Genomic DNA, 17,258 nt, shown 5'->3' with positions numbered 1-17,258 from the left:
CAAGGTTTTTTCCCCTTTTTTATCTGGAGGTTGAGTTCATAGCTGGTGGTGAACTGTAGGTAAACCACAGACTGAAAGAGGAAATCCACTGATGTTTTTTTAAAAAGCTACATAATTGTCATTTTTATGTAAACACTATCATTTAGAGTGGTTTGAAGTGCACCATTCTAGAGAAATGTATTGGCACAGATATCTTTACAATGGCGCTCATAGATTGAAATGTGAGAATCACAGATATAGCCATTTTATTGCAATGAAAAACAATTAGTGAACCTGCACTTCAGTTTTTACATGTAATTGGTTTGGCAACTTTTTTGGTTACTTACAACATCCCTCTCTGCCACAAATGGATTAAAAATTTGCTCAAAGCCTGATCGCAAAATAATGTCTCATGTATCTGTTAGCATATTCATAACCATTTCTTGTAATATCTTTCTGTGCTGACTTTGGTTCCTCACAACAGTGCATTTCACCTCATACCACTCTGAATGGCTTTGTTTACATTGTCACTTAATAATGCAGAAATGTTTAAAAATCTGAGTAATTAGTCTTTAATGTTTGGTTTATGTTCAGCTGTGTGCCAGTAGGGGGCTCTAGACCATAAGATATCTCTCACTTAGAGAGGCCTGTGGGGTTCCAGTGTGCAATGACTTATTTATGAAACATAATTAGTGTTTCTGTGGGGTTTTTATTTTTAGGGCTTTCATTAGACCCCCAAATGGTGGATACAAGATCAGGGGATGGTTTAGCATCAGTTTCAAAATGAAAGCAGAATTTTTTAGGTATCCTACTAACTTAAGCCAAAAGTCAAGAAGGTACAATTGTCTCACAAGCAGAGAATATAGCTGATTGTGGATGCTTTGGTGTGTATTTTATTTTTCCGTATGTGTTTCAGTTGTTTTTCCCATGTTTAAACCGCACATCTGGATGTATTTAGAAGGATGCGCTACCATATATTTGAAAGACTTGTTCAGCAGGACTAGAGTTTTTATTATATTTATTTTTTTTATCTTTCTATTTTAGTCGCTTGACTAAGTACAGGACATCCTTTTTAAAGAGAACGAAAAATTGCTCAGGAAGGAAACAACACTAGGACGAAATAAAGGGCCCTCTCTCCGTTAACTTCCTGTGTTCTCCACACCTCCATTTTGCTGTCATAACCAGGAACACACCTCTGTTGTATTAGGTAACAAATAGATGTAATCTCATGCTATAGTGTGAGAAAACTAATATTGACTGTTTTACTGTCAGCAACTTAGCTGATAGCTGGAAATGCTCATTCTGTTCAAAACGGTGCCCACATGCAAGAGCTTGGAACAGATTCAGCAATTATGCAAGACATTATGGTGGGATGGATAAATATTTAAAGCCATTGCTTCCTTCTTAGGTTCACAATGGGAAAACCGTTTCAGAGAACAGAGACAATGAGCTGAAAACTTGACGTCAGTGGTGGCAGTGTGTGTCGAAGGAGGCTGTTAAATGGGGTGCTCTTTAAGGTGTTATTATTGATCCCCGAGGCCTGGTACTGATTAATGGAAGAAAGGTGGCGTTGGTGTTTTCATTAAATACAGTCTAGTGCTTGTTGACCTAAAATGGTAAGATCATAAAAGTGCAGTAATTGGCATGTATATCACATTTGCAGTGCACCACTTATGTACATTAATACATTGAAGCACTTATTCAGAAAAAAAAGTATTTACGGTCCATTTTTCATTTGGGGTAAAAGTTGCATGTTATTTCATTCGCCAGAATGTAGGCTTCAGATCACAATTTATCATGACTGTCAATCTAGTTAGAGCATTTCAATGTCCAAAAACATACCATCTGCAGCTATAAAGGGCCACATAATGGAAAAACAACATTTCCTCCCTTGTTTGAGATAAATGACAGTTTGATGTAGTATGTAACACTGTTAAAGTTTCAAAACTTACCACTCACTCCCCAGTCCATACAGTCCACATAGGGAAACTAACCTGCACAACCATTTTGTTTGGATATCAACTTTTCTGTGATGTCATGAAAGAAAACCAAGTGCATTTCCATATATCCACCTATTCAGACTACAGCAGTTAAGCCCTGGCTGTTGACATTACAAGTAGTGTTTCAGCCTGGACTGATTTTTGAAGGAGGCAAAATACAGGACAGCCAAACAGAACAGAGCTCGTGTCCTAAACACGAACAGTCTGTTTAAATCTTTAGGATTTCCAAACACTGTTTGAAAAATGGTCATGTAAAAATGAAATATGGCTGTTTGTGGTGCATAAAATTACACAAATGTTCGAACGGGAGAGGGATAAAATGCAACAAAAATGTAGAATAGGGGTTCTTAAATATACGCAAATGTAATCACATTTGTCTCACTTGTCTAAACAAAATATTCTTTTAATGACTTTGCAACAGGTAAGTGTGTAATGGTAGTTCATGTCTTGAACCAGCTCTTATATGTTGTCTGGCTTTAAAATATTCCGTAGCAGCTGAAGGTAGTTTTCTTTTTTAGGTGTGATTATGCATGTTTCACACATGGAAAGCCTTTTCTCACATGACACAATTACATTGTGATTACCTCAGAAATAAGACTAAACTAAGAAGACTAGATAACTACAATAAAAGTATGCTTTTATTTTGCTATAAAGATTTATTAAACCTATAGCGAAAACTACCAAACCTTAACAAAAGGTATCAGCTTAAGTGGGCCCCTGTGCGGTGTTACCACATAACGTGCCATGCTAAAACAGGTCTGTCCTTTGTCTGCATAAGAAGCAGCCTGCAGTCCGTATTCACAGCTCCTTTTTCTGTGCAAACCTAAAACACGCTCAGGCGGCATGCTAGCTGTATGAGAAAGCGACCTGCCTGCCCTCGTCCACCGCCCCAGGATAGAGATGTCTGGAGTTGGCTGGAGGTGCGAACAGACGATGCTATATGGCGCAATCTGTGTTCATTTTCATCCACATAGAAATTCCTGCACGTTGTATACATGGATAGTCTACAGAACATTTCTTATTTCATGTGTGACTCCCAGTCCAACTGCATGTTCTCAGTGCACAGTCCCATCATTAGCTAACAATTACGCACACACATTTTCTAAAATGCTTATCCTTTGGGGTCACAGGGGGTTCTGGAGCCTATCCCAGCTGTCACTGGGTGGAAGGCAGGACACACCCTGGACAGGTCCATCCGCCAGTCCATCACAGGGTTAGCTAATGATCAGGTTCTACAGAAACAGATGTGTTAGAGCTGAAAGCACGTACTGTGCAGGTGGGCTATAGGTCTGGGGCTGGGTAAGTCACTGTGTTGGGATAATGCTCTTTTCATTTTACTGAGTTTGGGTGTTTCAGTCACATTTGTTTTTAACAGATATCTAAAATCAAGCACATATCCATGCAATCTCAGTAGACACGGCACTGCCGTAGGCTGCCACCTTTGCCACAAGTCAGTTTGTGACATTTCCGCCCTGCTAGGCCAATTTTAAGTGCTATTATTGTTAAATGGACACATCTAAGAGCAATAACAGCTCAACCATGAAGCAGTAAACCACACAAACACACAGAGCTTCAGTACATCTCTCACTGCAGAGTTCCAAACTGCCTCTGGAAGCAACATCAGGAGTTTTATGAAATGGGTTTCCATGGCAGAGCTGCTACACACAAGCCTATGATCATAATGTGTGATGCCAAGTGTTGGCTGACGTGGTGCATAGCATGCTGCACTGGACTTTGGAGAAGAGGAAACATTCTCTAGAGTGACAAATTGACAAACCATGCTTCACTATCTGACAGTCTGGGAATAGGAGAATAGTCTGGGGTTGTGTTTCAGGGTTTGGGCACCATAGTTCCAGTAAAGGGTAATGTTAATGCTACAGTGTACAAAAACATTTTAGACGATTAATATACCATATAATTGCCTTATGGCAACAGTTTGCGGAAGGCTCTTTTATGTTCCAGCATGACTGCCCATATACGCATAAAGACATGGTTTGATGAGTTTAGTGCGGAGGAACTCCAGCGGCCTGCACAGACACCTGATCTCAACCTCACTGAACACCTTGGGATGACAGAAATGTTGCTGGCTAACCAGACCTTCTCATCCAACATCAGCTCCTGACCTCACAAATGCTCTTTTGACTGAATGGCTGCAAACACCCACAGACACACTCTTGTGGAATGCCTTTTCAGAAGAGTGGAAGCTGTTATAGCCACAAAGAGGGACGACTCCATATTAATTCCCATGATTTTATAATAAAATGTCCAGCAAGCTTATACAGGTGTGAAGGTCAGGTGTCCACATACTTTTGTCCATATTGTATATTTAAGGTGCACTCATTGCTGACACAGGCCTTCAACTGGAGACTCTGGAGCTGTACATGACTCACTATGGCCACTGGCAAAGTGTTTGCTAGAAGGGTATAAAGCCCCAGCTTTGGGCTGTGGAACAGTGGATCTACATCCTGTGGAGTGATGCTGCCAATACCTTTGGGTTGAGTTGGGCTGCCAGAGCTAATCATCCAGCATCAGTACCCGAGTTCACTAACACTCCTCAATAACACACAGTACTGTGTAATTAAAAAGTAACTAAACAAACAAAGAGAAAATATTAATAAACCAAAGCCAGGTGGAGCAAAAAGTAAACAAAAAAATACACCTCAAGAGATGTTCATTATTAATTGTAAATAGATATGTGAGGGTATGTGTATATAAATGTATACACAAATATTATGATCTCTTTTAGATGCCCTAAGGTGGACTGGGACTTTGCAGCCTGACGTTTCATCTCGCGATATTTCAGCGGGGAGGGGAGTGTCAGATTCCAGGCGAGAAGAGAGAGAGTGTGAGTGAGTGAGAGAGAGAGAGAGAGAGGGTGAGGGTGAGAGAGGGGCGCCGAGGTGAGTTTGTAAACATTCAACTACTGTCAGATTCTCAAAGTCGGCGTGTAACTAAATGAAACAGAGTCCGGTGTTACTTTAACGCAGGTACAGACAGTTTTCCGTTGGTAAAAGTGAACTTTGTTGGGCGTCTGCTTGTGTTGTCAACTTATGGCTAGCTCGCTAGTTAGCTTCGACCGAAGCCTCTGGCTGCGGAGGGCTAGCCAGCATGCTAAGCTAATTAGCTAACTACCAGCGCTACTGACAAGCGAGGCTGTTTGGCGAACAAAAATCTCAGGAATGATTGGCATTGTTTGTAATCCTTCTAGTGTGGTCTGTAATGTGAGCGCTGAAGTTAGGGTTTAGGACGCAAACTAGTTTGTAACTGAGTTGTGGAGATGGAGAAGATATTGTAAGGTATCACTCAAGTTTTTTTCTCGCTTCGCTCAAAAGCCCTGCACACTTTTAATAATGAGCTGAGCTGAACGGCCCGTTGGAGCTGGAAAGTCCAGAACAACTGTGGCCTTCTGTCCGTAAGCGGGACAGTGCGACCCAGGAACCTGTACCTTTAACTTTAGCGGTGTTTTGTGGTAGCTTAGTCGCGGAGCCGCGGACACGGCTCTGATATGTGCGCGAACGGTCGAGAGGGGACCGCTGGGGCGGCCACATGCGGGAAGATGCAGCGGGGTTAACGTTAGGAGTCCAGCGGGAAGTTACCACCTAGCCTGAAAGCTCACTGTAAGCAGCGGCGATGAGACACGAAGGCTGCCAGAGTGTTTGGGTCGTACCTAACTAAGTTGCACATGAAATGACTTTTACAGACTTCATAGCGTTTTATAGCCCTGGAGCACAGCTACCGCCATGGAATGTAGCTACTTTTCCATTAGTTGTGGTATGTGTGTTTGCATGTATGTAGTTTGTCTGTTTATGTGAGTTTTTTGAGATTTTATATATATATATATATATATATATATATATATATATATATATATATATATATATAATGTATGTGTATGTATGTATGTATGTCTATTTTTAACATGTGCTGTTAGGAAGGATTTGGCAATGTGGTAGAAATATGCCATCACGATATTGTAAAACATTATCATATTTAGTTTTTCTGAGGTTTGCCCCAGTAGTGGCACATCCTAATCTATACAATCTAAATAGTGTCAAAAGCTGTACAAATATGTAAGTTTATATTGCATATTTATGTATGATGAAATATATATGCCCATATATGTATGTATGTATGTGTGTGTGCGCACTTGTATGCCAGAGGTGTCAACCTTTGTCAAATTTCTTTTTCTTATTTTCTAAGTTATAATAAGTTATATATAATAATAACACATCCTCTACAGAGAACACATTTGAACAATTCTTTGTGCACAATTACTGTTTATTTACTGAAATTAAATGTTGATTGTGCAAAATGTATGCCAGTTGTTTTTTTTACGCGTTTACAGAAATTGTGCACTAAATTGCAGAAAATGTCATATTTGAGTATGAGCTAGAGGATATAAACCTTTTTTGTACCTGGAAGTCCACACAACTTGAAATTTGCCTGGGGGTGTTTAGATTTTTGCTAATAGCTGTACATGTTATTAAGTACTGATGACCACATAAATTAATGTCACTCAGGCTTTTTTCCATTATTCTCTTGTTTATAGTTGTTTGGTATACAATAATACTAGGAGAAATATTCAAATGGAAATAGATTTTTATTCAGAATATTTATTGATCATTTGTATGTCCTCTGTAACTTAAGCTGTGAAGTGTTTTAGGCAGTAAACTTGTTTTTTTTTGCAATGGGCAGGACTAAATGGGCCCCTCTTCATTGTAAGAAGAGAGGCTGGTAAAATAGGGTAAATGCAAGTGAAACGCGTCTTGTCATTTGAGCTGTGAAAGTCCTCCCACGTATCTGTCAGCACCTTCTAACCTATATGTCTGAGAAACAGATTCTGAAGTGCGAATATGGGTCATCATGTCTTGTCCATTGTGGTATTTGTCCAGTTCCTGTACTCCTTTTAAAGAAATTATTTATTCGTGCACAATACATCTCCTTCTCAATGGAGAAGCATGCACAGATGCCTTTGTGAATGCATTGGCAGCTGTTAAAGAAATTGCCTTGATTAGCTGAGAAGGCCTGCTTGTCGGTTTCTTTTGCTCTGTCATTAAACTTGAGGGCTATGCCGGTTCACAGCCTGTGAAATGAAGTGTTGAAGGAAGGAAGTTTATGGGGGCAGTTTGTGGTCTTTCTCAGGTTAAAGGCTCGCGTCTTGCCTATGACACCTTCTTTTCTTAGACTGTGTTCTAATTTCTGTGTTTTAATTACTGTAGTTACGCAATGTGTTCACCTGGATTTTGACTTCCTTGTTATTGTTTATTAAGTTCATTGACATCTGTTATAATTTTCTGTGGTAATGTGCGTGAAACGGGCATGTTTCCTGTAGCAGTACACGTGTCCTTTGCTGAAGGCACTGGTATAACATCGTAGTTACACTGCTAGAAAACAGCTTGAGCCACTGATCCATTTTATAAATAGTTCAGGACCAGATTGTTTCCGATTTCATAGCAGAATGTGACCCTGGGTCCGGCATTGTGGTGCATTGTCTGCTGCCATGGCAGGGGTTTGACATTGGGCGCGCTGCAGCTATGCAGACATGCATATAAAGTTTCATTTGTTCCATATACCAAAGCTCAGGTTTACCAAGGTTACATAAATCCATACTGGTCATGTTGACTAGATTTCTTGATGGCGGTAAGTCCACTGCACTTGACCTGTGCCTATTGGTAACAAGAACCTGTTGATTATATTGGCAGTCGAGTAATCTACTGACTGTTTTGATGAGTAATCAAGGCCAAACACTAATAATCGACTAAACTAAACCATAACAAAGCAAGCCTAGCCTTTCAAAGGTTTCAAAATACTTTATTTCAAAAAATATAAACAAGGGAAAAAAAACAGAGGAAAAAAATAACAAATTACTGTGGAAAAATTCTGTGTAATATATACAATTGCCTATAACTGTAAGATAGAGAAAAGCTGGATATTTTAAAATATGCATGATTATCATGCAAATTGCCAACCAGTCACTGCTCTGAGAGGTAATTTGTGTGGATGATTTTTAAAATCAAGCGTACTAGAATGGACTTGAGGGCCACACTGGTTGCTAAATGCCTTCCACAGCCATTCATTCCACGCATGCTCTCCTCACTCCACTCTCTGTCTCACTTTTTTGTGGGGTCTCCCCTACCCTCTGGCAACTCAAGCTCCAGATTCCTCATTCTTGGCTGCAGTGGGAGCTATTAATACAGTTTGTTTAGTCAGTTTCCTAGCAGGCGGCATCAAACAGTGCACGCCCGGGTCTGATTATAGCTGAGCCGCTCTGCTTTCCACCTGCTGAGTAGGAGAAATCCTAGTTAACAGCAGGATGCTCCCTGGTTGATTGGACCCAACATAGTGGAACCAGGTCTGTGACGGTAAACATCACTAGGTCTGTGTAGGACAGCACAATTAATCATAATAAAATTGCGATTTCAGATCATTTCTCAATTAATTCTGGCTCAAGAAACCCCCAGTCTTGCAAAGCCTGGGACCACTTTAAAACCTGGAAAGAGACCTCACACAGTTTTTTTCTAATGTATAGTAGAACGAAGAAGAAATTTTCAAGATTTTGCATTTTTTTTAAGTGTTAAAATTTTAGCAAATGAGTATACATTGAAGTATTTCACTTGCAATATTAAATAAAATATATATAGTTGTTTAAGGTTCTTTATGTTGGCAGTAAGTGTTTTGTTTAAAACGCCACATAACATCATAATTATTCACAAAAAAAGACAGTAAAACATACAGTGGTTTTGCTTTTAAAACGATTTGTCTTGGTGTTTCTTTTGAGAACTCGTTCCCAGTTGACTTCAGGATGTTACTTTGAATTTGTCAAATTCTATTGAAGGTACACCTGATTTAACATAATGAAGGATTGATTAGGTAAACAGACACTAGATGGTAACTATAAATTATAGACCTCCTTGAGAAAGCTTTGGTAATGGTTAACATTTGTAACCATAAAATCACAATAAGTTTTTAATTTGTGTTCATTGCAATTTGTGTTTATTATAAATAAATAAGTGCTTACTTCCTTTATAATTAGATTTATATATCTTTCACTTGGATCCATTTTCTTTGTTTTTGGTCTCTGAACTGCTGTTATGCAATGCGAGAATTTGAGATGTGCATATTGAGCTTGACAAAACTGGTGTGTTGATTAATCATTAGTGAGGATTGTGATATCAGTTCTTAGCCAAAAATTGTGATCCACATTTAATCAAGAATTGTTTAACCCTAGATCTGTGCTGTTGAATCAGTTGGGCTGCATAACACCAGAGTTGCAAAGCTTTAAGCCAAATAGCCCTTGCTAATGCCCAGAGTCAAAATGTTAATGACTGACACAAACACAGCTGTTCAGTTTTACTTCAATAGCATGGCTGAAATAGATGCATCATCTTTTGAGGTGTAAATTGAGTTCCAGTCCTAACTGTTTTAACTTAAGTGTCTACATTTCCAGCTTGTTTAGTGGTATCTTAAGCTACTCACCATTGGCCAGAGTGTGTTGTTTGATTGTTGAGGACTCTAAATGTGGATTTGTTAGCTAGTTTCTAGCAAACAGACATCTTCTACTGTGTAAGGACATCTAAGGGTGACCAAATAGGTAAAAACGTAACATGGCAATACTTGAGACATGTAATGTGGCAAAATACTGCCACTAAAAAAAAAAAACACGAAAGAAATGATGCATGCAATAATTGTTTTTATTCATGCCTTGCAAAAATAACCTACTTAAGAAAGGAACATAGGAGCATCTTGTAATTTTTAAAAATAAATGAATAAAATAGTGTTCCAGAAGTACTGATGACTGCTATACATAATTTATCGCAACAACAAAAAGATATTGTCATATTGCCCACTTCCAATAACAATTTAGCTTTGTGGCAGATTGCTCTGCAGTATCCATTATGAAGCATTTTGCCTAATGCTCTATGGTAATTTGTTGGTACATGGTGAGTAGTGTCAGTTTTTGTCCCCAGCTTGAAGCTTTCTTGGATGAGCCACTTCACCCAGGGTATACGAGTGAGTGGTGTTGCTCATTTGTAAATTAACTTCTCTCACATCTGTCCAAATTGGTTTTGTGGATTGCATCCATCTTGAAGGCCCTGGCACCAAACTGTTGGCTTGGTTGTTGAGCTTGTGAGGTCTGCTAGGAATCAAACTGCTTGGCTTGTGTTGTCACTTTGATCTCAGCTGGAAGGAAAGGGCCTTTCAGGGGCAAACAAGATGCAGTTATTTTCTTTATGGAAAACAGAACCTGGCATCTTTGCCGTGACCGGTAATTTCAACTTGGACTGCACGCCACTCTGCTGTCACTGGCCATATGGAGTTATGAGCAACAGCCATTATGGTGAGGGAAGGCGTTTAGAGAAAGTTGTTAAAGTTTGGGCACATGGAAAATGATTTGTTTATTAACTCTCATGATGTTTACACCCTTATGGTTCAGTCAGTAGCCTAGAGCTGAGAGTGGAAAGAATATATCTGCAGGACTAGTGGATTAGTGGATGCTTCTTTTTTGATGACAGTACCTGGGAAATTAAATTGATGACAATAACGTATCAGCATCAGATCATATATTTTTTTTGTATTACAGAATAGCAGAACATTTAGGGTTATAGTAGACTATTGTGCCAAAATAGCTGCCTTTTATAAATTTTGCTGCATCCCAGTCATCCCAGTTTCTACATGTTATAAATGTTTGTCTCGGCATCAGTATTGACAAAAATTGATTGGCAAAAATACCCATATTGGTGCATCTCTAATGATATAAATTTACAAACAGGTTCTAATGGGCTTCATGCTACATTAAAAAAGGCCATGACATCAGAGTACAATGACTTTAATTCAGGGTCTGTAAAAACAAATAATTCCAGAAGGAACCGTTAATTAAATGAAAAGAATAGGGTGATTGTGAAGTTCACTAACATCCAGTCCTCTACGTTGTTGTTGTTGTGTATAATTTTTTTATTTTATTTTTTACACGATGCATTTGTGATACAGTGGCTCTGTGTTCTAAAGGTTCCGATAATACCAGGCCACGGTGAGAAGAACATATTGTGATGATTTATCACAGCTATAATATATCAAATTGCACACCCGTGGTAGCTGCTATTGCTGAGGATAGGTGCTCTATTTTATTTGTAGTGGAAGTTGTGTAACACTCGCCAGACGTCATTCTGAGCTGGTGGGGTATCATGAAACATTGATGTTCTCTTCCCCACCTTGCCCCTATTTAAATTTAATGATATTTTTCTGAAATTCCCAACCTCTCCTCGCATGTCTAGTGAGTGTGAGGTGGAACAAGGTCAAGAGAAGAGGAGGGCAACTGGCAAAGAGTTAAGCTTGATCACTTAAAACATTGATTAAAATGTATTTTCTTAACTAAAAGGCAGTGACTAGTTGTTCATTTGATGGTAATGCTACTTTTAAATTCTCTTACTGGTCTTTCCCAGTAAGAAACATCCCTAGTGTTTTTATTTTTTTTTTCTTAAAAACCTTGTTTATTTTTTCCTAGTCTCAGCCTCAGATGTTCTACCCACATGAACACAGAGCTTCTGATATCTATTGTAGGTTAAGCTGGACACAGCTGTCGGGGTTTTGCCAACTGCATTGTGATTGGCTATCCACATTGTTGTGTGTATACATTTCTGTGCAGTGGGTTTTTTTGGCCTGATGGGAACCAAACTTTTGCTCGTTGCACCTCTGTGCTTTGTGGTTGAACCTTTTGGGGCACTATAATCTATGGATTTATGAAAATTTGGTAAGTTCACGGCATCATGTCTTTAAAAGTTATCCAACAGCTTTCCTTGAAGCGTTTGTTAGATTTTAAGCAAGGTATTGTGTTGTGCACCAGTTTGTTGGGCACCGATTTGTTTTGTTTGTTGCCCTGTTTTGAAAATCACCTGCCCCTACATGTCAAGGTAAAATGACAGGCTCTGATTGGTTATTTTTCATTTCAGTCAAACTGCTCTTCCCTGTCAAAGTACGCAGTTCTTGGCCACATTATGGGACAAAGCACACTAGAATCAGAAGTGTGGCTTGTGAGGTTAATCACTTCCCCCATAATTTTTTTGGAATCTTTGTAAAGCAATACATCTTTTGTTATTGTTCAGTTAAGTGTTTTAGACGAGTTATTTTTGAAGTCATTTACTCATAGTAACAGCCGGACTCTGTAGATGCATTTCAAAAGAACTGTGCCTGTGTTGGTCTGTGAGCATATTTCAGGATAATAGCTCAGTAAGAGTGCCTGGAAACTTGTTTTGTCTGAGTGGAAATTGTGGGTGAGTAGCTCATGTTGCTTCTTAGACTAAAAGGAGAAGGAGGGGTTTTGGGAATGGGCAGCCAATGCACATGCAAGTCATTCTCTTGGATCACAGCAGCTCATTGCAGAAATTTCTCTCCAAGATTAGCATTATTATGCTGTCCAGCTTACATTATATCACATACTCTCATTACATTGTGCTCATTGCCTGTTGAGATCACTTATCAGTGATGGGTTAATTTGAGGATTCAGCTCAAGTCTTATTTTTCTTGTGCTTTTCTTTATTTGATTTTGTTGTTCATCAAAGCCATAACGCTACCTTCTCCAAAAGATTTTGGCTTGTGTTGCTGACAGACCAGGACAGTCTGAGAGAGCAAACTCTTGTTGTTTGAGTGTCATGAATAAACCTGTTACCTTGAAGTAGACCTGTCTAAGCCCACAAATGCAAGTTTTAATAAGGGGTTTTTAGAAGCTTTGCATTCTATGAAATTTGTTATTCATTTGAAAAGATGCCAGTGCTTTGTATGAAAGGTCCCACTGTTAGGATAGATTGACTGTTGTTTTATGATGTAATGAAGCAAACATTAGCACTGTAGCTCACTGGTAGTGGATTTTATTCGCTACAACAGCATAGCCGGGTTGTTTACGTCTGGGCTAAGTGATTATTTTTTTTTTGCTGCTGAACTATTCCTTTAAACAATGATGCTGCGACTCTAAACAAAGACGGATATGGTTTAAGGTTGGAATGCATGTCAAAACATGTTTTATTCTTCAGTAGCAGCCCAGGGAAATTGGTAGGTGTTCATGTTGGAGACAGCCTCGGATCAGCCAATGAGCTAAAACTACAGCTACTCTGTGTAACACTGAATGCAGAGAGAGACTTTTGTCTTCTACAGGTGTTTCTCCTTTATCAATGGATGTTGTGCCAGCATGTTAATTTGTAGAGAGAACCTGTTTCTGGACCCAATATCAGGCTAGCCTGTCTAGCAATAGAGGCCCTGCTGTCTCTGCCTTTTAGGTCTCATCCTTAAAACATCTTGGCAAGGAGCCAATGTTAAGGCAATCACGTTTCAGAGTAGCAAAGAATAAAATAACATACTTGCTCACAAATACAAGCAAGACATAATCCGTGTTGCACTAAATTGTTAGTCTGTAGATTTTCTCAGTCTTCCCTTGATGAAACTCACTGAATACCTGAAATACTTCAGTACTGGCACCTCTAACTGTTAACTGAGTACTCATAGTCCCTGCTATCATTTTTCATTTGGTTGAATGGGTACATGTCCATGTTCTGTAAAGCTTGTCTAACTTATTTAGGCTACTTTCATCACTCTTTATGGTCTGAGTGGCAGGGTTTCTACGTTGTAGTCCTAGATTTGCCTGTCTAACTCATCTAAGGGAAAGGATGTGCTTGTCTCAGCAACACATTTTTCCATGATTTCTATGAAATAACACAATTTAAGGGGGACTGAAGTGTGGTTAGTAAAACTTGGGATGTTTGTGCTGATAGAAAGAGGGTAAAACACAATGAGAAACGAAGGTGGGGCCAAAGCAGAAGGGGTGGAGATTTACACAAAGAGTAAAGGGAAAGAGGGATGGCATGCTTTGTGCAAATCCTGGCTACCATCTCATCTGTAAACTCTTCCTCATTGGCTAGCCAGGTGCCCCTAGTGTGAAGGAAGTATCACTAGGGAAACTTCTACTTGCTGTGTGTGTGTGTTTATGTGAATGTGTGTGTATGTTTTCTTCTCTGCTTGTGATATTTTTAAACACCCTTCCTGCACTGACTAAGCCTACAACCAGAGAAGCATCTCTGCTTTATTGGGAACAACTGGAGGGCTACCAGAGGGCTTTTTGAGGCTTTGTGAAAGGGCTACACCACCTTCAACTTTTCAGCAATGTTCTCTTCTTCTCCTCTTCCACAGTTACATTGCAAGTTATTTGCAAAAATGGGGGACGACAAGCCTTTTGTGTGCAATGCTCCTGGCTGTGGGCAGGTAAGTCTGCTTTCCATCTCCGCCTATCTTAGGTTTCAGGTGCTTGTGTTTTCAGCCAGCTTGTCTAGAGGTTGTGCTCCTCTGGCTGTTGTAGTGTGAAGAGTTGCATGTTCTGGGGATACATAATATATCTACGACTGTATTAATGGTCAACAAATGGAAAAATTTAGTCCAATGTTGGAATTACAACTTCCTCATTTTGGAAGTACTGATGCCATTTGTGGTTGTGTGTGTGTGTGTGTGTGTGTGTGTGTGTGTGTGTGTGTGTGTGTGTGTGTGAGAGAAGTTAAGCACTAGAACATGACTAATCTAATTAGTCATTTGACAGCTCCTCATTGAATGGGTTCAGTATACATAGTAATATGATGTTGCTAGCAATAGCATCTAGCGTCTTTAGGGTTATTAACATAAGGGTGTGCAGTATGATTATTGGGTGATAAAATGTCACAGTAAACTTTTCTGAGCATATCGTAAATATCATTAATACAAAAGGAACACTGACCGACTGCATGCTCATCACTAAGAGAGTGTAATCAGGACTGTTTATTTGGAGTTAGTGCAGTATGTGATCCATAGTTTTTGATTATATTTTAAAAAATGACATTGCTGGTGCTTTCAACCCATTCTAACTTGCCACACCAAGCTAAATATTGTGATGCGTATCATGTATCCAGAAAATCTCATGAAGTATTGTGATGTTTAATATTTGCTATATCACACACCTTTACATTACCTCCTCATGTTTTCTGCATTTATATATGGGTTATAGTGTGAACTTATTTTAAAATGCAAAATAGTAAAATTATTAATTGACGATCCATCACACAAAAGTGCTTTTGATATTGTTTGGCAACAAAACTGCAAGGTGTGCCGTTTTTTTGGGTACTCCGGTTTCTTTTGTAACAGCAGTTCAAAATAGATAAAAACAAAATAAAGAGTAAGTTTCATTTCTGGAAATTGGTTAATGTTAAACATACTGTGTAAACTTCCTTTTGGTGGTTTTATGAGGTAACAGTCCAATCAAAACAAGCTGTTTTAGGTTTGTAAGGCATTCTTTTAGCATAGAGTGGCAGTGCTCAGCAACTTTATTAATTCAGGCTTGAAAATCTGTTAATACCATGATAAGATTGGAAAATTTGGGTTTTATCAGTACTGGAATCGGCATCAGCCACAACAAGGTGTTATTGGTTAACATTATTGGCTTAGGCATTCTGTATCTGTCCCTACGTTGTTCAGAGTTTGTACAGTGATGCTACACAGAACCATGTGGCCACCGAGCGGTTCTGGCAGGCGTGTTAGCCACAGGCAGCCCAGCTCTGCCACTTCTGCACCACTCTGTAAGCACTCTCTTGTCACATTGCAGACCAGAGCTGTGCTGATAGAGTTGATGGCATTCTTCTGAAGCAGTCCTAACATCTGTGATTCAGAGGCTGGGGAGTTTAGTAATCACCATTTGGTTCATTTTCTAAATGTCAACTCTGTGTACGTGCAGGCACACCGCCATGGTCTGTAATTTACACACAAACAGTGATATGCATGGGTTGAGGAAGAAAGCTGAAGGAAAAAAAACTCCTGACAGCGTACGCTGCCATGAGGGCACTGAAAACTGAAAGCGGAAGTGACTAAGACAGCCCATCGCACTTGGTGAGAAGAGAACAGAGGAGTTCATTTTAAGGTTTTAATTTGAATATTCTGTTAACACGATTATTTAGAGAAGAATGTGTGAAAGAGGTGAAGGCCAGTGACACTGAAGAGTTAATCTGCACCAGGCGCTGTTCACTGGACGTCGCATTGATCATATAAGCATGCTTTGGGTATGTGTGTGTGTCTCTTTAAACAATAAAGCATGAACGTTTAGAAGAATAACATGAGTTTGAAATGCATAATTTATGTAAGGCAGTTGTTTGCAGTTTTTTTGTTTCTCAAAAGCACAGCAGCCTTGATTAAATTGGTCTCTCAGTTCAGATCTAGAACTGGATATATTGTGTTGTTTGCACAGCTGCTTTTGGGAAAGCTTTCAGAATGAATTAGACATTGTAGTGGTGTTGGTATGCTGTAGACCTGCATGTGTTGCATCATATATGTTCCCAGAGGTTTGAAATGCTTTCGTTCAGGCATGTCTCAGCGAAAAGGGAGTGGGCTGTTAGTTATAAAAGCCAAAATCTTGTGGATATTAGAAAGGCGGCATTCATTCAATTATGACCTGTATGATTACAATTCCTGCTCATAACTTTTTCAATTAAAGATGCATAGCATTCATTTAGTTTCCATTTCTAAGTTGTAGACAACTTCATCAGCAATAGCTTTTGTGTTTTCGCTTTTCCCTTCATTATGCATGCATTAGCATCTAAACTGGAACCACAATTGATCGTTTTCTTTTGGAGATGATAAATTTTGCACCAGATTTGATTTGTAATTGCAGTAGAGTTCTGTAGTTGGGCGAGCCTCTAAGGCTAGACTTCTCTTAGTAAGTATACATGTCATATACGGACAACTGGTTAAACTTTTGATGCTGGATTCTGCCACAGCCAAGGTCCCCCATTTTGCCAAGCAGGCAAAACCAGCTAGAAAGCAAAATGCTATTGTCAGTTACTGGAGCTTTTTTCTTTGCAGGAAGTAGAGTTTATTTTTACTGCAGGTAAAGTGTTCTCTGTACACGCTAACTTATGTTATATCCATGGGCTAGCACCAGGCTTGTTGTCCATAGGTCAGTGTTGACAAGTATCCCATTGACCTCTACTTTAAATTCCAGTTTCATGAGGCATTGGATTTTTTTTTTTTCTCCCCACCATAAGAAGTGTACATTCCCACCCATGTTTACCTAAAATTTCTCATGGTTTTCCATAGATGCTTTCATTATATGGTCATATCTGTTCCCTGCAAGACTAGCCATGGTTAGTAAATGTCACTAGATGCATTTACATGCACTTAATAATTCAATCATCATTGGATTTTGGGGGTTATCAACACTGTGTTTGTGAGATGGCAACAAAACACTTTTGGAGTGATGCTGAAACCAACTACATGCTTGTT

General features: G+C 39.2%; 1 protein-coding gene across 3 annotated transcripts in view; it reads left to right on the top strand.

Moving 5' to 3' along the window:
• The first annotated feature begins 4,834 nt into the window (after positions 1–4,834).
• The window catches only part of atf7a (activating transcription factor 7a), a 33,829-nt gene continuing 21,405 nt past the window's right edge, over positions 4,835–17,258 (top strand). Inside the window, exons 1-2 of one of the 3 annotated variants that reach the window (XM_017707688.2) lie at positions 4,835–4,879; positions 14,154–14,225. In XM_017707688.2, coding sequence (XP_017563177.1) covers positions 14,178–14,225 — 48 coding nt within the window. In that variant the 5' untranslated portion in view covers positions 4,835–4,879; positions 14,154–14,177. Of the gene's footprint in view, positions 4,880–4,908; positions 4,967–14,135; positions 14,226–17,258 lie in introns of those variants that run through there. The other 2 variants (XM_017707697.2, XM_017707681.2) reach the window with 2 other exon arrangements.

The sequence above is a fragment of the Pygocentrus nattereri genome, chromosome 9 (genome assembly GCF_015220715.1).
Source record: "Pygocentrus nattereri isolate fPygNat1 chromosome 9, fPygNat1.pri, whole genome shotgun sequence".
Taxonomy (NCBI): Eukaryota; Metazoa; Chordata; class Actinopteri; order Characiformes; family Serrasalmidae; genus Pygocentrus; species Pygocentrus nattereri.
Note: the sequence above shows the minus strand (reverse complement) of the source record. Positions and strands in the feature narration are given on the sequence as shown.